Here is a 26,976-nt window from a genome sequence, read left to right on the forward strand (position 1 = left end):
TTATTTCAAACGATTCTGTTTATTTTCTTAATGTTTTATGCATTTAAAATTAAACATTGTTAATTAATCAGTCTTTCAGATTCATTCTGAAGTACTTTTGAATTAAAATAACACAGGATAAAGGGAAATTAAAAATTTCTAATCTGCATAGCGTTACCCCAACTGCGTAGAAAAATTCACGTATTTGCGTTACCGTAACTGGCGTTGAAAATTCACGCATGCACATTGTGTTCTGATTGTTGACAATATTATCAACGGATGATTCTTGATTTAAATTATTTTTAGGTTAGTTGGATGCTTTTGTAATTAAATTGTATTTATGTTAGTTATATATTTTTAGTATATGATTATAGTTTTAAGTACATGATTTTTTAAGTAGTTTTTTTAAACCTGTTTTCGACCGATTATTTTAAACGATTCATTTTATTTTCTTAGTGTTTGATGCATTTAAAATGAAACATTGTTAATTAATCGAACTGTTCATGATGAATCTGAGAAAATTTTTTTGACAAATTCTTGAGATATTACATAAATTTAGAAAGATATTCTTTAGTGCCCATAAAGTTTAAACGCTCAGTGACTCTGTTATCAGTAATCATATTATTAAAAAAAATGCTTTGTTTCAGTAAAAAATATTATTATATTAATTGCAGATTAATTCTTTCCACTTTAATTTAAAGCATAAATTCTACGAGAGCTAACAGAAAATTAGAGATACATATTACGTTATGACTGAAGGCCTTTATAATATTATGAGTGAATTATATGACTATCAAAATTTGAAGTTTTAAAATATTTTGATGAAGAATCTATTAAAGTAGGAATTGCGTAAAATATTTAATTATTAAAATTTAAATGAATATTAAGATTGGCAAACCGGCTGGTCGCCAAAAGCTTCTAGTTCCAAATAAAGCACACAAGGAAAAAAAAAGTCCAACTTTTCTTGGAACATACAGACCTAATAAAACAAATAATAACGATCATTAAATGATAAATTCCTAGAACAATGAAATACCGATACATTTTTTCCCCAGACGTTTCTCCCGTTATCGTTGAAAGATAGATAATTCACCCCCGTAGTTCGGGCTGCAGTTCGCAAAATGTTATTGATTAAAAATATTGCATAATTACTGAAAATTGAATAACAGTGCGCGTGCGTTATCCGTTGTCTTGGATAGATTTCTTTAGAAAGCTTGCAAGGTAAGAAAATATTTATGATATTATACTTGTAATTTTTTTTGTTTCATTTAGATATTGTTAAAAGGAAAATGACGATATCTCTTTCTTAACGTATATTAGACAATATGAGTTTAATAAGGTGAGTTTCCGGATGGCTAACAGTCCAAATGTTTTTCAAAGATATGATTCTGATATATATTTTATTATTTCATTTAAAAAATAAATAAAACAGTGCTTATTTATTAGTATTTTTTTTTTTTTTCAAAATAAAATTCAGGGTATTGAAAGATTGCAACAAGATTGTTTTCGAAATAGCATTTAAGTATGGATTAGAGTAAAATATTTGGTAGTGTTTATCCTTAAAACGTGAGATAGAATTTCTATCAAATTATAGAATTATTGATGGTAAACTTAATGCTTCTCAAAGCTGCAATCAATTTCCATGAATTAAAATGCATTAAAGGTGTCAAAAGCTATTAAAGATCAACCGAGTACTTCAGGATATTTATTCTATAATAGTCAAACTTATAAATAAAAGTTTAATTAAAAAAAACCTGTTTACTTTCTGTTTGAAAGAAAGCCAGTCTTTTAATGAGCTTACACAAATTCTAAGTAAAGAGCCTGCATTATGTGTGTAGAATCCTAAAAGTGAAACAGAAATTCATACCGACGATAATTTAACAAGATTAATTCAAAGTCTATAATTGATAATCAGCTGCATCTTATCTATTTATATGAATCGTAAAACATCATCTGGTACTGAACAAATTTAAAAAAAATTAGATCGCATGCATTAAACACACCTTTAAAAATAGTCACAAAATATATCACAAATTAAACGAACAATGGTTAAGAAGATAGTTTAAAATTACAAGGCGGGGTTTTGTGTTAAAAATATACCTTTGCATCAAAAACACCGACAAGGAACACGTATGCGGCATATTAACACTTTCAGTACAAATCCGGTTTGCATGATTAACCAAGATAGGTTAACACTGCAGATTTTAAAAGCTCAAGATTGGGGAAAAAAGGTAATCTACTAGCACACTACGGAAATTACCACGGGCGAATCAAAGGCAAGCGAATCTTCATATGACTTTGAATGCAAGAAGCGGAGTTACCGAAATTCAATCGGATGACCCAAAACGAAAGCCTCATAATAATATATACTTTTTATGGTTTTACAGTCGATATTTCTTTTTTGCGTTTGTATTTTTGAAGGTCTATTTCCACTCTGGTGTTTGGCTTATATCCATCTATCTCAAACTTTTAAACAATCAAGCTATTTGCACAATCTTTGTCAGAATTTTGAATTGAAACATACTTTCATTTTGCACACGCACACACACAAAAAAAAGACATAATGTAATCGGAAATTCAATTTTATTCCTTAGCTGAAAAATATTTTAAGATGTAATCATGAAGACTTGATTTTTTTTTTCTGTTGTCAGTAAAAATTGAAAAGTTTAACTGAACTGCAGAACAAGAAATGCTTTTTCCTTTTTATGAGCTAAATGATGAAAAAGAATTGAATAAATTCTTATAGAAGGGAAAAAAAATAATTTGCTGCTGATACTTAATTAAAAAAAAAAAAAAAAACTGATTATTATGAAACAATGCAGAATCCAAATTTTTTTTAGTTACAGGATTTTTTTTCTTCTAGTGTATCCTTATTTCATGAAAGATCTTAATATACTTCAGGCTGCGTCATTATTTGTTTCTAAGTAACTTTATGCAGAGCCGTATTATTAATTAGATAAACGAGATGATTACTGTTGGTGTCAATATTTTTTTTGTGGTACATTCAAAGTAATTAAATATGCTACTTTCATTTAAATTATAAGGGCTGTTAAAATCAAATATTTAAATTTGGGAACGGTAATTGAACAAAATTCCTAATTTATCACTTATTTTTTTGAAAATGGCTTATAATTAAGTTTTTTTGTTGTCTTTTTTTAAAAAAAAATTCCAGTATGCAAAAATTTGCTATGGAAAGTTATATAGACGGAGATAAAAAAAAAAAAAAAAACAAATTAAAGTTAGTAAAGGGGAAAGGAAAGTTTATTTTCCACTTGTTTGACACATAACTGAATTATATTTTGAGAATTGTAAGAATTCATTTTCTATTTTTTTTCTCTAAGATAGTTTTATGTAGTTTGTAAAATATATAAAGTTATTAAAACTCTCATTCTTTTGATGTATTGAATTTTTCTTTTTAGTCATTCAAAAGAAAGTTGGTTGAATAACTTATTTTTAGCACATATAAAACTGTTTAAGTTAAAATTAATTAGTTAATTAATTTAAATTCAAACATAAATCTTAAGTTAACAAATTTTTAAGAATATTAACAGCTAAAATTTTCACATTAAAATTCTTATCTCTATTTATTAAATGAATTCTTTCAAATCTCAAGTTAAAAATGTGCATAAAAAAGTAATTGAAACTTTTTAATTATTAAATATATGAATTAACATAAATTAATATTGCAAATTTTATAACATAAAAACAAATTCAAATAAATTTTATTATGCGCTCTTTAATTTCTAATACTTTTTTTGCATAAACTAATGTCGTTGTAGATTCGTACACTATAGTAATTTAACATCCACTGTATATTTGAATTCAAAAGGTGGAAGATTTCTAGTTTTCAGAGCAATGATAATTTCGACTAGTTTAGATCTGGTTGGTTTATTTTTAAAGAGCAAATATTTCGAGGATTATTTTCTAACTTAAGTGAAAATGTCCTTCATCCATGTCGGTGATTAAAAATAAAAATCATTGCTAAAATTTAATGCAAAATTTTAATCTCGTAGTCTCCATTTAATTTCAAAATAATATTACTTGAATTATTCAAAATTAACTTCTTTATTATTCAGCATAAAAAAATATCTTATTTAACATTTTATTCATTTTTTAAACACATTTTGAATGATTGCGGCATCAGTTGCTGAATTAGTATCTTAAATTAAATCTGATGAAAAAATTTCTGAATTCTTGAATTATATTTTCCTTAATAACTGAACATCACAAACGCTCCAGTAGAAACTTAAACCAAGTTGAATCATCAACTTAGTATTATACATCATAATGTATATATAAAAAAAATCTTTAAAGCTACTTTTTTAAGCTTTTAAAAAGGCATTAAAATAATGTTTGTGCGATAATATGTTTTGATGTTGTGGAGGAAACACATTAAAATTCTGTGTTTATTTTTTAATTAAACTTTGATTTCCCAAATTTCATGCTCCTAACTACAATGATTTATGCAGCGCATTGCTCTGTAAATCAGGGCAAACTCTTATATGTAGAGATTTCATTGGGAACAAAATTTGTATTAGAATAATAATAATAATAAAGGCAACAATTGTTAAAGAATGACAGAATCCGTATCTTGAAAAATAAAAGTTGTGAATATAAAATTGAATAAAATTATTCAATGAACTGCTTGAAAATTGTAATTAAGTTTAAATGAAAGCAAAAATGCACTTATTACGAGATGCACAGATAAAATAACGAGACTTACTCAGGGGTGTTTGTGGGACCCCAAAAAATCCCCTGAAACTTTTACGGACTTACTACCGACATTTTGGAGTTTCGAGAAGGGGGGTGGGTGAGAAATGAAAAATTACAATTATGAAGTATTGAATGACCTAATTATAAAAGTTCAATGAATTACTTATTTTGCAAAATTAATAACCATAAATTTTCAAACATATAAACTACTACATTTTATGTAAATATTTTAAATTACCTGAATTAATTCTTTAAAAAAAATTATCTAATTTCTGCTGCTTTTTTTTTATTTTCCGATGTTTGTGGGCTTGTCTTTCTTTTGTGGTGAACTTCATAATTGTAGGAAGGTTGACTTTTATTTTCCTCATTTACAGTTGAAGAAATTTCCTCGAGAACTGCACATGCAGAGGTGGAAGCAGTTTGCTTTTCTGCTAATGTAGAAAGTTTTTCAGAAACTTTTATAGGTGACTCATCTGAAATACATCTTTTTAAGTCCTCTTGATATGTTTTCCAACTTCTGTTCATATTCAGTAAGAGATCTTTGTGAAGTGGATCAGTCATTGGATTTTTTGAGCCATATTTTTCACATGAGGTTTCTTTAGACTGCAGACTATTAAATCATATTTAATAGTCTGCACTGCATCTAGGGAATCAATATTAAGAGAGGTTCTATAGTCAGTGACAAGTGTATCCATTAAGTTGAATGCACTTTCCACTAATGGGCCATGGAAGCAGCTAAGGCAGGCTTTGACCAATTTAGCCAATATAGGATACTTATAATCATTTGTGAAATCATCTTTTAAATTAAAAACTTTAGACCAATATTTATCGATTGTACACTTGACTTGATTTCCACTTTCATCAGATGTGTAGAGCATTTCTTTGGTGATATTAATATCACTCTGGTATAACCTTATTTCAGCTTCTAATTTTGACTTTTCATTATCACTAAAAATATGGGACATAAAAGATGATAATTTTTCAAAAGCTAATATTGTACTGGTTTTACCTCTTAGCTCTGGATCTAATGCTGTAAAACTAATTAGATATGAATTTTTAAGGGGTATTTTCTGTTTCATATGCTGTGCTGTATTAGTATAAGCTTTCAGAGAAATTTGGAATTCTTTTGCTATTGGATGATTGGATTTTAGAATGATTTGTGAAAGCCTTGAATCCTTCCCCACCACACTTCAACAGTGAGTTACAAAAAACACAATATGCTTGTCCAGCAACATTTATTTTCTTGCACCATGTGCCGATGGTATCCCCATTACCATCTCTCCGTTCAATCCAATTCCACCTAAATGCATTCCGGACACCTTCTTCTAATTGTATAATATCACTATTTATATCGAGAAATTTCATAGTGAAATTCTCTTGCGTACATAAATAAAAAAATATTTCAATAAACGAAACGAAAATTTACACGTGCATCAATAAATGAAACGAAAATTTTACACAGCGAAGAAAAAAAAGTTGCGAAGCGATCAATGACAAATAGCTAATACGGCGAAAAATCCCCTTCTCTACTTATTGGCGCCACGCCAGGAGAGATAAGACCTTTGAACCCAGAGTCACGTGATCGCACATCTGGTCGAACGAAGTCTCTCCCTTTTTTTTCTGCCGCGCCTACTTGCCGAAAAGAATCCAGAAGAGAATGTCCGAGAACCGGGGGAATGAGTCATAACTCGCAATAAGGAAAGAACAAAAAAGAAGTTTTTTTCCTCCTTTTCACGCATTATCACTGCCTTTGGAGAAAGAAAGGAAAAGTTTTCACCACACACACTGACCTTGCGTTTTCTGCTTTCAAAGCAAACAAAATTACCCAGATCAAAATAAATAATTCATTATTATTCCTACTTCCTTTTGAACAACGATCCCCGGAATTTCCGGGTATCGAAGTTCAAAATCCCCGGAATTCCGGGGTTTCCCCGGAGCACAAACACCCCTGCTTACTGAATCGAAGAAGCAATGGTATTGTTTTGAATTTCATTATAATAAAAATTATTGTAATTTACGTCCAAAGCTAATTTTTCACAAATTACTAAAACTGAAAAGGAAAAAAAAAAAAAAAAAAAAAAAAACATTTATTCAAACAAAATTGGTAAAATAGCAGCGTTTTTTTTCTCGAAAACTTTTATAATCATGTACAAATAATTTTTCTGTGATGATGCTTTGCTTTTGCAGTGACAGAATGTTAAAATTGTTTTTATTTTTTAAAAATTAAAATTTTTAAATATCCTTTCTTAGTGAGTCTCTAATACCCAAGAATAACTTTCTAAATTTCATGTTCCCGATTTCAATGGCATTGCTCTCTTAACCAGATCAAAACTTTAACTAAAATTTTGTGCGATTGGTTCAACAAATAATAATTTTCAAATGAATGAAGTCATTTAAAAAGTACACCGTGAAAAAAAATCACAATCGTTGAACATTTATGGCATCAAGTTAAATTTTCATCATACTAGATTTTATGCGATCCACTAACATAACTACACAGCGCAATTCATTTCACTTCAGTATAATACATTAAAATCAATCTAATAAGTTGTTCAAAGGATTGTTCCAAAGCCACATATTTAAGAGAATGATGATCGAATGTATAACGTACTAGAGAGGCTTCAGTACAAGTGTTTTTACCCTAGCTTCTACCATGTTCTTTGCGCAACAAACTCATTCCTGATGTATTCCGTTCCGTTGTTCGGACCAATCTGCATAGTCTTCTTTAAGAACACATGAAAGGTTAAACATACATTAACTAAGCATAGCTTAAATAAATCCTTCAACATCTCAAACATTGAAAATTCTTTTAGTGTTCGAGAAATTTGTTTTAAAAAATTTTTTCCAACTTTTATTGAGCCTCTACAAGTATGGCATTGTATATATTTCGTACTGCCTATTTTGGGATAATTATTCCAGTATTTCAATAAATGCATTGTTGAAGAAAGAATAAGCAGGGGGAAAAAAAAAACTCATTAGCGTTATTTTAATATGTGTTGGCACCCTTGGATTTCAACTTAGAATCATTGTCCGCATTCTTCCCTTTTCTTGGTTTTCTTCCTTCATACATCCGATAAATAAGCCTTGGCGACTATACTTTCAAATTTCGTATTTAACGCGTGGGGAAACAAAATAAATAAAATGCCGTCTTTGCATTTTTGAAGAAAACTAAAGCACTGTTTAAAGAACTTTTTCCAAAATTAAGCACTTTCAAGGTGTTTAAAAATAGTTTTCAAATTTAAGAACTTTTCATGACGCTACGTACCCAGTGTTATGATTTTCTGCAGAATTCATTCTCATTTTAATAAGCCTAGCATCCTCCATCAAACACTTACAACGATCTGTAGTCATCCAATTTTCCATAAAGTTATATGCAAAAACTAAAAGTGGATGACAGTATATTTAAATATATCAGATTGAATGCCAATAGAATTCTATAGAAATAGAAAGCTATATATTGATACAGGCCTGGAAAGAAAAAAATATCAAGTGTGGTCAATAGCATCTTATTCAATTTAGCATATATCAGATGTACACAATGTTTTCTACGCAAAGCCTTGTTTGAGTCATAGGTAAACTCTGTTTTACTAATAATTAAATCCATAGTAATTTAAACTTAATTTATAGAGGATTTATATAATATGCCGCCTTCACTGGTAGCTTAGCCAGACAACTAACTTGACCTGCTCAGTTTCAGCATAAGCACTATCTCATTTTCTTTACTGCTTTTATATTTTTATTTTACAAAGTGAGTTATGGGCCTTTTATGAGTTAACAATATTCTTAATTTACTCCGATTTTCAAAGTTCAGATCTTGAACGTTTGAGCTTGTGTAGTCTCGAATCTGCAGCTTTTATAAAAAAGATAACATCCAAATTACAGAATGGAATCAGTTCATGGTCAAGTGAGCTGAGAGCAATCTAATTTTCAAATTTATTGCATATTTTGCAGAAGAGAAAAGAAACTTGATACTGCAATACATGTAGTTAATGCAAAACTGCACCAGCATATGAGGAATGCAACTGTTATAAATGGATGCACAATTTTCAGCAAATGAAGATTGAAATTCACTAAAATGTGTTTAGTCTAAAAGCTTATAATTTTCCATTTTTTTTTATTATTATTATTGTGACTATAAATACTGTAAAACTTTTCATTAAATGTAGACACTGAATTTTAAAATATTGTTCCTCTTTTTTATCAAATAAAATAAAAATACTAGAACCAATTAGATTCTTAAGGAGCTTTTGGTTTTGCTGATTGGGGTATATTTTTTCACTCTTTGTACTTAGTTAATTTTTCTCTCACTATAAATGAAATAACGATACAGCTTTCTTAGCCATCAAAAATGTTTATTTCTATTTAACTGCAGATAATGATAATGATAATCTAAAAAATATGCAGATATTTATGTTAAATCCTGTTTCAGTGATATTTGGTCGAAAATAGAAATTTGTATACATTTTAAAAGAATCTTGTTTTGAATTATAAAAATGGTAAAATACACCAATGGAGGATTTGATGCAAGGAAAATCAGTAAGCCATTCAAATACTTTGCACTTGCATCAATTAATATTCATCAAAAAACACTCTTTTAAATAGATTAATTATATAAGTATTAGCTAAACCAAGGGCACCTTGAATAACTATAGATTTATTTTATCTTTCTAGCAGTTAACAAGTACTTCTTCAGTTACAATTACAAGTTCACAAACATATTGCATACTATTTATCAAACCCACCTTGCAACAATGAAATTTGACTTGAAAAATATTTTGTAATATACACCTCCCACAAAACAGTATTCAGTTCCAAAAGCACAAGCAAAATATATGTAATTACTGTATACAAATAAACCTATAGTTAATAAATTTTTTATTGGTGTTGCATAAATGCATTAAGACAACATATGCAAATAGTCCAGCAAAATTTTTATAAATGAAGTTTAGCTACACCATAATTTATTGTTTACTTTTATTTATTTTCATGAGGTACACAGGTATAACATCGGGAATCAAATTTAATGCAAGAGATGTTCATATCTATTGAAGAAGAAATTTAACATTAGATTTAATAGTAAATAAACTCATAAGTTAACTTATGTTTTAAAAGTATTTCACAACAGGGAATCTACAAATTAAAAAAAACAGAAAGGATTCTAATATTTAACTGTAAATTTGTTACTTAAAACTATGCATACACAAATATTCGAAAACAAATTTAAATAAACGAATAAAAAAAACTACAGTAATTTCTTTCCCTCTTTGAAATGATGACTGGCATATGAAGAATGAGACACTAACTAACTACAAATGAATTAGTCATGATGCAAGGAAAAAAAATTAAAAATCGTAAATCAGGGCCAATTGCATTGGCTGTACAGTCATTTAACTTGTAGCAGCCTCGGCATCAGTACTCTGTGAATACTGGGCTTTATTTCTGATCAGGAAATCTGCCAGAAACTGTATAGGATCGTTTGGCCTAGAAAAAAGTCAATACAATTAAAATATTACATAAGTTAATAATTCAGAAAAATAAAAAGTAAGAATAAATACAATAAAGAAAATTTTAAAAATATTTAACTGAATGTAAACATCTGCCGCAGTTTTAAACCAATATTGTATTTCTATCTCCCTTTATATACAGGATTGCCACTCAGATATAGGAAAAAAAAAATTATCTGTGCATATATGCAATGCAATACGCTCTTGAGTATTTAGCCTAATGAGGTGAAAGGGAAGGCCAGATAACAAAAAAGCTGGATAAGTCGCAGTTCTATGAACTCATTTTTTTGCTCACCAATACCAGAAGAAAAAGTTCTTATACCAAAACACACTGTTATAACACGTATTTTCTTGTTTATTATAGAGTACTAAGCCTTCCATTAATCTCAAGCCATGTATGTGGCCTGGTGAATCATAGATGCCATTCACAGTAATGTGTCGAATTAAAATAGAAAGCTCTGAGCTGGTAGTTTACATACTACACTACACATTTCAAGAATTTATAATGTAAAAAAGTTGAAGGATATAAACTGTTCACATTGCCTTAATGCTGGAAGCATAAACAAAAGATTAACATAAATTGTATGCCTAATTTTTAAGAAAATCAACTCAAACTGATTTTATTTTTCATTGATAAATGATATATGAAAAGGTAACTAAGAGTGAAAACTTACGGTTTTTAATTTTTGAAAAACCAGGCTGGATAATCGCAAATCTGATACTTGAGAGTGTTCTGTATAAGGGGAGATGCACAAACAGCATTCATGTGGATGGATTAACAATTACATCATAGTTTTAATGATTGGAAAAAATAAGATTCTTCATTGAATGTGGATGCCGATTTTAAAACAGTAAAATTTTTATAGCCATATTCAAATATTTCTTATAGTATTCTTCACAAATATAAAACACTGCTAAAATGCACCCCCCTCCCAGTTTTAGTAGTTCCACCAACCACCAAGTAACTCATTGTCATTATTCCAATATTATTTTTTCTTAGCCTTAAGATTTTTAGGATCTTCAAGTTCTATCAAAAGTAAGTTTCCAATGTTCTTGCGTTTTTTTTTTTTTTTGACAATATTTTTCATTAACTGTATAAGAAAGGCACAGTTGCTTCCAGATCTTTGTACATTTTGAACATGCCAGGTAAATTTGTGCTTTGGAATAAAAAAGTTGAGGCAAATTGACCATTTATTTTTCACATAATAATGCATTGACTCTTCAATAAATGTGGATTTAAACAAGATACAGTTTTTAAAACAGCAAAATTTTTAGACATGCATGCAAATGTTTTTTATAGTATTCTTCACAAACACAAATACTGTACTTAAAAAAACATCTCTTTTCTCAGCTTTAGTAACTAGCACACAATTTTATTAGTACAAGATTAGTAATTTTATGTGTTTCATTCTTTAGACATGACTAATAAGTACTTGTTTTTCCTTATCATGTAAGATTATTATCTTCTTGCAAAGCAAACAATATCTAACAAACAAACTTTTGTGCAATTTCTCTAACCCATTTGGTAAAATAGGATTCTTATTTTTATCTGTCTAATCCGTATTAAATACAGATTTTGAGCGACTCATTAAAAAAAATATGCTTAATCTACTCTGAATAAGTTCATAATTTCTTAAATAATAAACCATTCAATAAACCCATGTGTGAGTAATTAAAACATCACCACAATGCTTCCACAGATTGAATGTTGGTATTTCTCCCCTATTCTCTCTCGAAGTTATAGCAGTCTCGCATATGTTCATTACAGGGTTGTCGCTCAAATCCAGGGAGGGAAAAACCACTGAGTTTTCCCTGTTTGTATTTGCAATATAAAAGGAAATGTAAAATGGAATAAAAATACTCCCTAATTTTAAAGAGTGGAAAAAAGCAAGAGAAGGAAGCAATTTAATATAATTCAAAGTAATAGTTTATGAAAAAAATGTTTACATTTACATATAGGGGAAAAAAAAAAAAAAAATTCTTTTTACTTATTACCTAAAATTTAGCAAGACAAAATTAATACATTAAGGGGGGGGGGGAGATATTGCCCAACTCTCCTGCTCTTTAATTGCGAGTCACACAAAATTAAGAACTCAGTTGAAATAAAACATAATAATAACTTCTGCTATCATAATACAAACCATTCAATGATTACTTAACAAAAATACATTACGAAGCAAGATTAGTATTTTTGTTTATTTTTCCGGTTCATATATTTGGGTATCAATTTCTACAACCTCAGCAGATTTTTTTTAGATATCAGTTTCATTTTTTACTTTTGCACAATTTAATCTACAAAGTTGCTTTGTTTGCTCCTTTTCTTTCTGTGAAGTTTTTTCTACTTTTCTATATATTCATAATATCTTGCATGTGCTAATTTAGTATACTAAAGCAAATTTTTTTTAAAATCAGAACACCTCCAGAGTTTATGACATCATACACATTCTTAGACTAATTAAAGAATTTTCTTTCTAATATTCCACAGGCATATCCTTGTTGACACTAAATTCACTTTCCAAGCTGCATTACAATGTGAAAATAAAAGTATTATTTTTACAACTTCCCATAAATCAGAAAATTCTTTTAATTTCAAATGGGATCTTTGCATGTTTTGAATAAGCCAACAAAATAAGTTGAACAAAGAAGCATAAGTAAAACAACCATTCATTTTTCATATAATGCATTGTCCTTCAATAGACGTGAATTTAAACAAGATGGAGCTTTTAAAGCAGTAACATTTTTGGATGTGCATTAAAATTTTTTTATATAATTTTTCACAAATATAAAACATTGCTAAGAAGCCTCCTTTTTGCAGCTGCAATAGCCCCATTAGTAATTAAGTAGCTTGTAATAACAATTCCAATATTGTTATTTTTTTCTTGGCCTTAAATTTTTAGTATAATCTATATAAGCTGTGTAATATTTTTGATCCTTCAATTATGCATCTTTCAACAATATTTTTCATTATCTGTTTAATAAAAATGAAAAGATGTTTATATTAGAAAGACACTACTGGTTCAGATATCTGAAATTTTCAAGGAAAATAGCTGATGAATATTACATTTTAATCTGGAGGGGGGAAGGGGGGTCCATGTGTTTTCCCTGTATGTTTCAGGATATATTAAGAATTGCAAAAATAGCACTCATGTACTAATTATAATATGTAATATATTTTAATGAGTGGAAAAAGCAACAGCAATTTGACATCATTTGAAATAATAGCATATTAAAAGAATTGTGATATTTACATAACAAAAAACATTTTTCTTTATTATCTAGAATTTAGCAAGACAAAATTTATATATTAAGGGGGAATATATTAAATACCAAGCAAAATTAATTTTTTTTTTTTTTTAGTTTATTCATTTTTGTTAACTCAAGTATTTGGGCATCAATTTCTGCAGATTTTTCAGCTATCAGTTTCAAGGAACTAATTATTCTTAACAAATAAGGTACTTAAATTTTTAGCCATTTCACTTTCAGTGAGCATATGTGAAAATATTTCCGATAAATCATTGAAGGCATTAAAGGATGATGCATCAAGTTTTAATGCCCATAAAATTTTGGCTTTAACCCTTTCTGGTGCGGGTCATTAAATTTTTTTAAATATAATGAAAACGCACACACAATCGACGTGATTAATAGGTTATACACATATGGATTTTGCAGTCATTTTTTAAAACTTGCCTTCTTTCGTAGGGGATGGTCCCTGCAAAAATCCTTCAAAATAATTGGGAAACTCCTTATGACACCTCCTTAAGTAATTATGAATATTTTGGATTATAGACATTTTATTCATGTTCTCGGTCATTTTAAACATTTAAAATATTAAATATACAAAACATAATATATTTACTAAAAAAAATTCTAAACTATATCTTATAATTTAATTAAACTAAGAATAAAAATTATCCAATTAAAATGCTAAAAATAAATATTTACAATTAAAATTTATTAAGTGTTAATTTTATTGATTAATAAAATGAAAAATATTAAATAAAGAGCAAAATTAAAAATAACTTATCATTTGGCATAAAATTTCACAAAGTATGAGGGAGTGTCTTTTCATCTAACACATAATGGGAAATTATTGTTTTGGACATTGTTCATGTTTTGTGCATATTTTTTTTTTTATATTGCACAAAGAATATTTTTGAGGGGGACAATTGATGGGCATAAGTTGAAAATTTTCTTCCTTTTTTTAATTTTCTGCTATACAATTTTTACACGATGAATGCAATAATAATCATCATGAAAAAGGTTAAATAAAAATTATGGCTATATAAAACTAATTATTTAAAGAAAAAGATAACAAAATAATAAAGCAGAGCATAAAGGTGAAGCATATGTAGTAGTCAAGAGAAAAAAAAAAAAAAAAAAGGCAAATCTTAAATGAGAAATGTTTTCTGGCTTAAAACACGGGGTTCTTTTCCCCGAATCTGAAAATAACACCCCACCGCCACCACCCCGAACACAGAATCAATATCACATCCTTCTTTGGAAAATATCAAATTACACCTTTTACAAGATGAAAGGCAAACAAAGAAACAGACAGAAGAACAGATGGGCGATGTCCTCAAATGAGGACACCTTAAATTAATTTGAAGATGAAACAAAATTATGGTTTAAAACATTATTGATATTGCAGGAAAATGGGTGATTGATTTTGATAAAATTTAATTTCTTAAGAGGTAAAAAGGTATTTTTTAAATAAAATTAATGTCTTAAAAGAAATGAAAGTTGGTCATTATAAAAGCTATGCAGCTTTTGAGCAAATGTCCAGTTATAAAGGAATGAAATAAAGCTAAAGTTAATGACAGTGATAAAGATGGAGCAAAGTGAATTAATTATTCATTATGCAAGTTTAATAATCATAATGATATAAAATAAGGATAGTATAATAGATGCAGTAGCTTTTTTTTTTTTTTGAAGAACTAGGCCCAATGTAGGACATATTGCATCAAGCATAAGATTATTTAAGATTAAAATTGAACTACTTAGTAGAAATCATATAATGTCATAATGTTTCTTAAAACAAAGATAATATGTAAGATGCTAAAATTTCAAATGCAGTGGAAGTCTTTGAGAAAACTGAAACTAAACTACTTGAGTACTAATACCACTCTGATTTCTTAGAGTATAAAAGAAGAATTTATTTTGATTATTAAAACTAAAGTATTCAAATAAAGATATAGATAATAAAGTTGGTTACACTATAATTAGAGCATATCCGAAAAAGTATATAAAACAAGGAAGATAATCTTGTATAAGAATTTTGAGCTCCCTTTTCTTGTTTTAGAATAGAGAAATACTACATCCAAACTGTAATCTAAAAAATTCTGCAGTTGAAAAGTTAATAAGGTTTGAAACTTTTATATAGCAAACTGTGCAAATATTGTTCAAATGATTAGAAATAATAATTCTGTATTCAGGCAATACAGTTTTGTGTAGCTTGAAGTTTGTTTGTGTAAATATTTAAGGCAAATATCAGAATCGTGCAATAATTTTCTGAAACTTAATGGCAGATGAATTCTTCCACTTGAAAATAATGAAACAAAATACCTTTCTCTAGCAAGGGCAGAAAGAGCTTGGAGTAAAATGGGAACAACGGTGGCATCCAAGTATGGCCTGGTAGACATAACTGAATAGTCTGTACGTGTCTTTTTAGAACTTTCTCCTGCTGATTCCTTTTCAGAAGCAGCAGCTTTCTAAAAATGAAAATAAAATAGATTAATAAATAATTTTTTAAAATTAAATTTTATTCATAAATTGGGTCATTCATGGCCAACTCAACACAATTTATAAACCTCATCATTTCAGATCTTCATAAAACTTGACACAGGCATACTTATAATATAGAATTGGGGGGGGGGGATTTTGATTGAGATATGTGAATCAATTTAGCTTGAAATTATAATTATGTAATCTTTTAAAAATGTTGTCAAAGGCACCAGATACTAACCAAGACAGGAAAAATTCCTGCCAAACTTATTAAACTAACCAATATAATAAGAAATTTAAGAAAAGCAGTACATATTTGGTAACTCATTGTCTTAACATTACAACCTGCCATTGTGCGCCACCATGTACCCTACTTTCCTGCATGGCAAAATAAATCATGAGAAATTTTTTGTTTTGAATTGTTGAAATTAGGAGTTTATTTTCCAGGTGAGATGAAGTATTAGCAGAGTTATCAGTTTACAACATTTTTTTTTCTTTTGATATACCACATACTATAGGTTAATACATGAAAAATGTAATCGAAATCTTAAGAATTATTTCGAAAAGTATATATTTTCAAATTAATTTCATGAATATACAGTATAGTTGTAAATTACCTAGCAAAATATAAATTCGGGATGATGGATTAATTGTTCAAATAATTTTCAACTTAGATTTGATTTACATTATTATTCTGTATTTAGTTGAATAATAAAAGAAAGCTATAATTTTTTCATTTCTATGATGATGCACCTAAAGAAAGATTACAGTAAAACCTTTTATTAAGCAGTAGTATATGGTTATCATTTGAAGTTTCAAAAAGCTACTTTATTTAACATACATCCAAGTAGAATGCTTCTTCCAGTGGAAGCCAGAGGATTCACTTTTGCCAAAAAATCTACAGTCCCAACAGCTTTTCTTGGATATGAGAATGATGTAGAAAGCCCAAATAGGAAAAAAAAAAAGAATTTTCTGCTTCATCAAAGTTTTTTTTTTTTTTTAACATATTCAAGGCACCAGTTTTTCTTCATAGATAGCAGTGATGTAGCCTGATACATCTTCTGATTTTAGTTTATCTCGTTATCTTGACATTTCCTTTTCCCAATGCAGCAAATCATCAAAAAGCATTTCATTAATTTTGCAAATTATCATATATTACTAAGTACTTATATAAATGTTTGATCATTTAAAAATAAATCTGATTCATTATATTCCTCTTAGCTTATGTAGAAAAAGTCCAACTAAGTAATATTATCCATTCAAAAAGTTGCTGCGGAGTTTGAACTTGATTTTCATATGACTTTAGAAAATTAATATAAATTGCCATTATTTTGCATTGACATTTGAACTGTTAAAATTTTTTTATTTTATTGAATTTTGTAAAAGAAAAATTAAAAATTATGAGCACCTAAATCTATTAGTCTATATTATATATATACAGGGGTGTTTGTGGGACCCCAAAAAATCCCCTGAAACTTTTACGGATTTACTACCGACATTTTGGAGTTTCGAGAAGGGGGGGGGGAGAAATGAAAAATTACAATTATGAAGTATTGAATGACCTAATTATAAAAGTTCAATGAATTACTTTTTTTGCAAAATTAATAACCATTAATTTTGCAAAATTAAGACCTTTGAACCCAGGTCACGTGATCGCACATCTGGCCGAACGAAGTCTCTCCCTTTTTTTTTCTGCCCCGCCTACTTGCCGAATGTCCGAGAACCGGGGGAATGAGTCATAACTCGCAATAAGGAAAGAACAAAAAAGAAGTTTTTTCCCCCCTTTTCACGCATTATCACTGCCTTTGGAGAAAGAAAGGAAACGTTTTCACCACACACACTGACCTTGCGTTTTCTGCTTTCAAAGCAAACAAAATTACCCAGATCAAAATAAATAATTCATTATTATTCCTACTTCCTTTTGAACGACGATCCCCGGAATTTCCGGGTATCAAAGTTCAAAATCCCCGGAATTCCGGGGTTTCCCCGGAGCACAAACACCCCTGTATATATATCGATAAAGTTTTCAATATAAAATTACAAGATATTGTACAAGGTTTGTAATTCTGTATGATTTAATTGTTTTAAAGACATAACTGTACCTTTCTTTACGTGTTTTTTTTTTCAGAGAAGTGTAAAAAATTAACATTCTTACGTTATTCATCTAAATACAAAGAAAAAAAAAATCAAATATCAATTTAAATTATTTTAACAATTTACTTATTATTTTCAATCCATAAGATGATTTATCAAATAATAATAATCAGGGAATTAATTTTAAAATATGTAAAATATGCTAGCAGTTGATTGCCAAAAATGTCATATTCATTGTTCCTCCAAGTCTCTATCTTAACTAAGAGAACACTAAAAGGATTTTTAAAAATTTTAATAATAGTTTTTATATGAATTTTTTAAAAAATATATGGTTGTAATTTAAAGAGAAAACAAAGCAAGAAATTCTGCATGTTTTTGAAATCTACATAAATACTACATTTGTGTAAACATTTCATGGAAATCAGACATGGTAAGGTAAGTTCTCTGATTTGACCAAGAATGTCCCAATTAAACTTTCTTTAAGGATGAAGTTGCCACTTTCAGATCAAAATTAAAAAGGCTATCATCCCTCCTTCCTTCATTATATTGATAAAAGTCCAAGAGTCAACATATATACAGAACAATAATAATAATAAAGAAAAAAAATCATGAAGTTATAAAAAAACCCTAAGAATCTATATTAGTAAAAAAAAAAAAAAACTGATGAATTTAATACAAGAAACAAGTTTACAAAATATATAGTTTTAAATATGTTTGAACAAAAGAGAATTTTCTTTCAGAATTTTTATTAGTATTTAAATACTAACATTTTTTTTTTATCTCCTACAAAAAACACAACTAAGGTTAGTCAACATGCTTAGAATTGACTAACTTTAAAGCATTGCTGTAATATCCATAAATTTTTTGAGATAAATATTTATTGATAGTTCACACATCTAACATCCATCATTTAAAAATCAAAATCTTTTTTTCTTATATATGACATATATAAAATATCTTGATAAAATATTTCTAATATTTAAAATCATAAAATATTATATTACTTTTTGGCTTTCTTCACTTGGTGTCGCTTCTTTTGCAACAGCTTCGGATGTACCAGCGTTATCTTGTTCAACTACAAATTGAAATTAATACAAAAGATTCAAATACATTGCACATCAAAATGAAGGACAAAATATTCAAGTGCTAAACAAATTCTGCTTCGTTTATAATTCTTCACCGAAAGAATTATAAACAAATCAAAATTTATTCATCAATTTCAATAAAGAATCTTACAACATTTTTAAACAATCGAAACGTAGAATGTAATAAATGGCGAATCAACAGTCAGAGCTCTTCATGTTTCTAATATGGCACTTGGGATTGATATGTAGAAATTTATAAATCAAAACAGAAATTTTTCTGTAGAAAGTTAATCAAAATTTCATATACTTTACCTTCGTCCATTCTGCAGCCCTTCTATTAGACAAATTCGAAAAACAAAATTATAATGTGTATTGTACACAATTTGATTCGTTACTTTGGGAATATGGCTGGATGCCACAGTTAAAAAATATTGACCAAATTACCGGCTTCCACTGTTGCCATTTAACAAAAATAATAATGTGACAGATGATAGAAAATAGATTTTGTTATAAGAAATTATATTTCTCCAACTCTCCGACATATAAAAATGTACATTTACGGAAAATGGTGATTTAGAAAAGGAGACACCCAGAAACCATATCACAGAGTACTTAGACAATTGAAAAAAAGAAAAAAAAAAAATTCTCCTTTTGTGCATATGGAAAGCAACAAGACTAATTTGCTACTCCCCGTGAAATGTTTTCAGTTTTGTTTCTATTTGTAAACAATAGAAACGAGAGAAGTCGGTGGGTGTAACAAAAGCATAAATCTTCGAAAAATAATTAAAAACATTCTTTAAAGTATTTTGGCATATGTAATTTTTTATTTTTATTTACTCTATGAAATTGAATAATATTTTATATGTAATTCTTTATTCAGTCTTCTTTAAGTATGCATTTATCATGACTTATAAAGAAATTTAATTTTACACGAATTTAATTCCATTTATTTACGGTAGTTAGAGGTATATCTAGCGTAACTTAAAAAAAAAAAAAAAAAAAAAAAAAAAAAATTCTCTGAATAAGAAATGAGCAAAATTTTTTTTAGTAAATTATAAATATATTCTTGGTTTTAATTAATTTTGTAATCGCATAATTTTGTACAGCACCTTTGCTTTAATGAATTCAAATGAATTATGTGAGAATGTAATGTTATGTATGAATGAAAGAATTATGTGTAAAATGCTGAATTTATGTAATTTCAGTTTGGAAGTGACTTAATTCAAAACTGTGAAATTTTCTTTAAAATTCATTATTTATTTCTGTATTTAATTAGATAATATTATGGTTAGATTATTTTCTTTTAGCAAACAAATTGATTTTTTTATTTCTTTCAATTGTGTATATAATATTATACTATTAATCATGTTATTAAACTGTTTTTGCATTGAATATTTATGTAATCTTTCAGTTTTTCCAGAATTTAGCTATCTGTAGTCCCCTAAGCTAATATTAAGTTTCTGTTTTAATGTATTTAAAATATTATTGGTATTAGCAAACTTTTACATTAACTGTGTGCCATTGGTGATCATTGAATTTTAATTACTTACTCAAAAAGAATCTATAAACATTTCATCATTGGTGATTGATTGCTGGAATTCTGTATAGAATTTGACATCATATTAGAATAATATTGCATCATTGCAAACAGTTTCTCTTATTGATATTTCGTAGAAAATTAGAGAATGAGGTGTTTTGGTTTAGGTATATTCCTCATGGTGCACCTCTTTTAAACCCATATATATATATATATATATATATATATATATATATATATATATATATATATATATAATTAAAACAACATGTATATCAAACAAATCAAATATCTAGTAACAGACCTTGGTAGATATTTCAATAGATCTTTTCGAAATACTTGTTTCACCTTGCCTAGGATTGTGTTGTTTTTAAAAATTGATTGGCAAAAATAAATATTTATTAATTTTATTTATTACATACTGATATATTAATCATGTTTATCATCCATCATAATAATCCTTAATGGTTATATTACATGCAAATCACTGCTTGAAATATCATGATAAAAAAAATATTCATTTTCTGTTTGTTAAATATTTAAATGCTACCTTTCCAACATACTTTTAATATATTTAAAACATATATACAACATATTTTTAATATATTTTATTTTACTGAAACATACCAAATCAAAAATATATGAGTTATTTCCTTTGAAGAAGTTTTAACTTTCTATTCACTTTACAATATTAATATATAAGATAATATTATTATTGCTGTTTATAACATTAGTATTTTGTTATTTTATAGAAATGGGAGACTTATTTTCAGACCGTTGGAAACTTATTCAAAGGGTAATATTATTTATCTTCCATACTCTAAAATTTGAATAAAAATCAAAATTTTAAATTTTAATTGCTGTTTTATTTATTCTATATATTAAAACGTCTTAAATTATGAGTTGTGATCCAATATAGGATCATAAAAAAAGTAATTATTGACTAAGTGTTTATTTAAATTAGTATGTTTTTTAAAAATTAATTTTTTGCACAATAGAAGTAATTTTTAAGGTTATTTGATTAAAATTATCTTATTAGTATTAAAAATATAAAAAAGAATTTAAAAATAAATGTAAAAAATTTAACATAAGTTATATATCTTTTTTTTTAGATATTTTGTTTGAAAAAGTATATATAAAAGCTAAATTTTAATCCAATTAGTTTTTAAATGTATGGAACTCTAAAACTTTATGAAATAATATATCTAATATTTAGTTTAGTTTATTCGTATTATTTAAAAAAATATATATTCTTATTGTAACAGGCTGACTGTTGTGTTTAATTTCTCATGTGTTTAATTTTTTTACTTTTATATATTTCATTGAAGAGATTTAGCAGTAGATTTAGGTATTTTGAGCATATAATGAAACCTTTCTTTTAATAAATTAGTCAATTTAAATACAATTTTAACAATCAACAAATTAATACTGTATACTAATTTAATATTTTTTTATTTATTTGTTTTAGAAAATTTGTAAAAATGTATGTATTTTTATATGAGTATACTCATATACTTTGGCATGCATATACACAGTTATGCATTTATTCATAATTATATTTAAGCTGTTGCTTATTGTTTATAAATGCTATAATAGCTAAGTAAATTAATGAAACATGCTAGAAATATGTGCAATTATATGTAGCAGAAAATTGAATTTTTTACAAATATATATTTGGTTACTAAGCTAAAAATATTTTTTTTACTAACCTATTGGTAGTTCTGTATTCCTTTTTTGAGCTCATTGGGCAGAGGTTATTGTTTAATTAGAAATTCACCACTAAATATATTTTCAATAATTAGATTTGAACTATTTGTTATATTTTTATGTTAAAGTTTTGGAACAGTACTGCTAATATTTTTATATAAAAATTAAAACTTCAATTATTTGTACTGTGAGGCTGATTTTTTTTTTTTTAAGGATTTAAATTTTTTTTAAATGTTTTATATTATTGTATGTTAATATTATTTATGAAATTCTTTTTTTAAAATTGAGTAGGATCTTTAAAAGTCTTCCAAATAAAAACAAATGAAAATCATTATATTGTTTGTTATTAATGTTATCTCAAATTTCCAGCTTCTATAAGAAGCTGAATTTTATCACAATTTATAATACATTTTTCAGATATATATATATCTGTTTTCACATCTAGCATGATTAAGTTGCCTTATGTTCACCCGAATGCATAAAATTAATAAAATAATTCATTATCATTGTAAAAAATTCCTTTTTTCTTGTATTTATTTTTGGAAAATTGAGATATGGTGACATCTTTATTAAGTTACAATATGTCACATTAAAATGTAGATAATTACTATTTCAGAAGCTTAAGAGATAAAATAATTAATTTGCTAAATTAACTATTTTTCATGTTTCTAGCTTTCTTTGCTTGCTTATGTGCATAGAGGTGATGACTCTAAGGATCTTTATAAAGCGATAATTGTTGCTAAGATTTTAAAAGGTTTTTATGATGATTGCAATAGGCAGGACCAAGTAGATGCAGCAAGAGTAAGATTTTTTTTCTTTCTTTTTTTCAATTTTATAGTCTTGAAAAGGTTTGAAGGTGAAGATCAGATAAGAAAGTATTTATAATTCTGCAAAACATTATTAGAACAGGAATTACAATATATAAACAAAATTGGGGGAATGTTTTAAAAAATGATGCTTATCTGAAGTCTAATGATTGTAAATTTTTTTTTTGTTTGTTTTGTTTCCCGAGATTGAATTTTTAATCTTTATTGATTTTAAATAGAAATAGTAGAACACTATTCTTCACATATAAATGTACTGTTCAATTCATAAGAGGGGAAAAGAAAGCAAAATCATTTTGAAGACTTTTCATATCTTCAAAAAACAAACAATAAATAAATAAAAAGTCAAGGAAATTTTCTGTAAAACCTGGAAATAACCAGAAAATGTCAAAGAAAATCAAACAGCAGTAATGTTGGCCATCAATGAATGATAAAAACACTGCTAGCAATTTAATGGAAATTATGCATTTGTTTAATCATTCTTAAAAGAAAATCTTCTTTAAAAAATAAAACACTCCAGAAAAAGGTGCCATATTACTATCATGCTGCTGTATTAGCTATTATATGTTAAATTCATTCAAATATCTGATGTTCCACGAAATTTCCCATTTCTATTCTAAAAGAAAAGATTGAACTCCTAATTCAAATATTTATTCTTCATTGAAATATATCCTACAGAATTTTATTGATAGATTTATAGATATTTAATTTGCCGTCATGAAGAAATATATCTGTGTCATTACTTTCTGTGGCTTCAATTCACTTTTATACTACTTGTATTTATAAAAAGACAATTAAAAAATACAAAGAAATATTTAGACTAAGATAATATACACGGAGGAATTTAGATTTTTCCTTCAGATGTTCTGTAAATTTTTGTCGTGTTTATTCCTTTTTATATCCCAAAGTAAAATGAAATAATTTCATATTGAATCATAATTTTATAAATGAATGCATTTTTAAAGTCATACATATTTGCCACCTGAAGAAAGAATTAATATCAATATATATATTTATTTTCAAACATGTGACATAGTTTCTATTCAGTAAATTTTTTAAATGAACCTTATATTTTACATAGCATAAATACTTGAATGTATTCTCTATTAGGATATATGTATGTTGAAAATTTCATAAGTATCATTCACTCTACCTCTTTATAGATAAACAATTACAACAAATATCATTTATTGCATAATTTTTGTCACAACCAAATATGACTAATTAAAAATAAAATTGAAAAAGTAAATAAATAAATAATTTAATTTTGAGGAAATGAATTTAATGCAGTTATTTGAATGTTTTTAAATTAAAATGAATTTAGCTCCTTTCATCCAACATCATATTACTGTAGAAGTGATTGCTTTTAGTTTTCTCTATTTTAATTTTTTTTTATTATGCCTATTTTTTTTTAGTTTAATATACTTACATACAATTAAAATTTTATTTATTTAATCGTTTTAGTATATTAATTTGTTGGTTATGAGTTAAACTGACTTCCTAAGTATTTAATTTTCGCTCTTAACAGCTTTGAATTTTTTTTTTATAGAGATAAAACAATGCTCTTATGAAATGGCACACATTAAATAAATGCATTGATTTTTTGCATGAGTATCAGATGTAAATTTAAAGGTATGTTGAGCACTCTTTTCCTTTTGTTTAGAATTTTATGCATTTTTTTTATTTTGAATATTGCAGCCTGCCCTTTATAAAAAATTGATAAAATTGATAAACTAATATTAAGTTTGAATATTGTCTTGAATATATCTAAATTTTCCTTGGCTTTTTTTCCTCCCTTATTTTATTTATTATTTTGCTGACACACTGATGCATAGATTATATAATTATTTTGCATTATTTCACAGAATATAGATTAAAAGGCTTTTAAATCATGCATAGTATTGTATAATTAAAGAAAAATCACTTAATATATGCATTGCAGTGCGACATGCATTTCTTTAAAAGGAAATAAAAAGTGATAATTAAATTTGGCATATTTTTCTTATTCAAGATGCCGACACAAAAATAAAATAAGAAAAATTTAGGAATTTTTTTCTATTTGATTCAATACATTCCACATTGGGACTTTTCATTATTTTGGTTAATTAAGTTTGAAAGTTTCAGAGCATAGTTGACCATCCAGACTGGATTTTGCTACCAATAAAATCTTATCTTTCTCTTTAGTTTTTTTTAGAAAGGGGGGGGGGATTTGTTATCAGTGCATGCATTTGCAATGAATTATTTAATTCCAACAACAAACAAGGGTAGATTTCTGGACATTAAATTCAATGAAATGCTTCAATGAAAATATAACAATAAATTGTCCCACAAAATAAGTTTAAATGGACTTTGAACATATTCAGTAGCCAGATTAGATTATACGTAATAAAATAGGCTCTTTAGAAAATACTGGGACAAGTCTTCAAAAGTAGAAAGAAGTGGTAAACTGAAAGGGAAACATGACCATTCTGAGAAATTGCAGCACACATTTTGAAAAAGAAAAGAATGGAAACTATGAGGTGTAAACCTAAAGAAAACAGGAATATCTAACTCTATTTCAGCAATTTTGTCCAAAATAAATTCAGGAATAACCTTTTTAAAAGTACATCTGTATTTTTGAAAAACTATTTTTTTTCTAGTTAAATACTTTTATCTTATTGTACGGTAGATTGTATATATTTCTTTTATTGTACATGTATTTATTTTACAATACTAGCTAATAGCAATTAACATGAAATCCATTAAAAAGTAATTATCTTATGTAATATGTAGTTAAAACTAAACCAACTGACTCACAAATTAAAGTGCTTCACCCAAATAGCTGATGAATTCTAGGCAGGTGATGGGACACTTTTATTCTATTTTTTAAAATTTCAAAAAGGAAATATCATATTTGATTACTAAATTTATTTTGAACATATTTATTGACTCTTAAAGATTTCTTGTGCAACAAAGGTGTACTGAAAAAAAAATCATTTTCGTATCTACAAATAAAAAAAAAGAACTTCATAATCTGAAAAGGCATGGATATAAAATCATTCTAAGATCTTCAAATTAATTTTTAATGGTATTGTATTTTTTAAAATATAAAAAGCATGTAAATATTCATTAAAATAATCTTTTGAATAATGATATAAATTACAAAAAATAAAAACAAATAACGGGACTGATCCTGTTCCATTGTCCTTTAAAGGGTTACATTTCTTATTGTGTATTTATTTGATCTTCTAAAGTAAATATAACTTTTTTTTTTTTTTTTTTTTTTGTATTTAATCAACTTTCTGAATTTTTTTTTTTCACTTTTTGAATTTTTAGAAAGTATGAATTGTTTTTAACCAAACATTAAAAAAATGAAAAAAGTCAGAGGGTTAAATAATTTTGAAGTACTTTGTTCTTATTTTTCTTTTATGGGAAAGTTTTCTTTTGTTATTTAACAAAAAAAAATAAATGTTATAAAATATTTGCATTTTTGCAAAGTTAACATTATTTTTTTTTATTGATTTCAGGATGAAGCAATTTTAGCTATAGTTAAATATGTGAAAGACCATCCAAGAGCTACAGAAAAAGAACTTCAACGCGAAGTGGAAAAACAGATCGCTTTGTTTGTCGAAAAAATAAAATAGGCTGATCTATTATGATTTTGATATTCAGCACGTTTATGTTGATGTATATACTGAGTAAAGAACTTTTTTAAATTCTATTTATTTGTAGATAAGAATGAAAAAATAGTATTCTTGTACTTAATATTTTATATTTTGATGGAAATTTGTCATTTATGTTCAGTTGTGATTTTTATTGGAATAAAAGAATTC

At 26.9% G+C, this 26,976-nt stretch overlaps 2 protein-coding genes across 8 annotated transcripts; one reads left to right on the forward strand and one right to left on the reverse strand.

Moving 5' to 3' along the window:
* Positions 1-1,094: 1,094 nt before the first annotated feature.
* Positions 1,095-26,973, forward strand: LOC129961720 (uncharacterized). Of its 7 annotated transcripts, none has more exons than XM_056075267.1 (4): positions 1,095-1,200; positions 21,386-21,429; positions 23,013-23,141; positions 26,671-26,973. In XM_056075267.1, exons 2-4 carry the CDS (start codon positions 21,388-21,390, stop codon positions 26,785-26,787), a joined length of 288 nt encoding a protein of 95 aa, XP_055931242.1. In that variant the 5' UTR covers positions 1,095-1,200; positions 21,386-21,387; the 3' UTR covers positions 26,788-26,973. The 7 variants fall into 7 exon arrangements, with proteins under 7 accessions (XP_055931242.1, XP_055931243.1, XP_055931241.1 ...); XM_056075268.1 differs by lacking the exon at positions 1,095-1,200 and adding an exon at positions 19,602-19,897; XM_056075266.1 differs by lacking the exon at positions 1,095-1,200 and adding an exon at positions 19,603-19,843 and having other exon boundaries at positions 26,671-26,972.
* Positions 9,100-19,566, reverse strand: LOC129961719 (protein dpy-30 homolog). The gene is made up of 4 exons (XM_056075264.1): positions 19,409-19,566; positions 19,016-19,086; positions 15,759-15,904; positions 9,100-10,173 (listed from the first exon to the last, which is right to left on the reverse strand). Exons 1-4 carry the CDS (start codon positions 19,416-19,418, stop codon positions 10,080-10,082), a joined length of 321 nt encoding a protein of 106 aa, XP_055931239.1. The 5' UTR covers positions 19,419-19,566; the 3' UTR covers positions 9,100-10,079.
* Positions 26,974-26,976: the final 3 nt, after the last annotated feature.

Source organism: Argiope bruennichi, chromosome 2 (assembly GCF_947563725.1).
Source record: "Argiope bruennichi chromosome 2, qqArgBrue1.1, whole genome shotgun sequence".
NCBI lineage: Eukaryota > Metazoa > Arthropoda > Arachnida > Araneae > Araneidae > Argiope > Argiope bruennichi.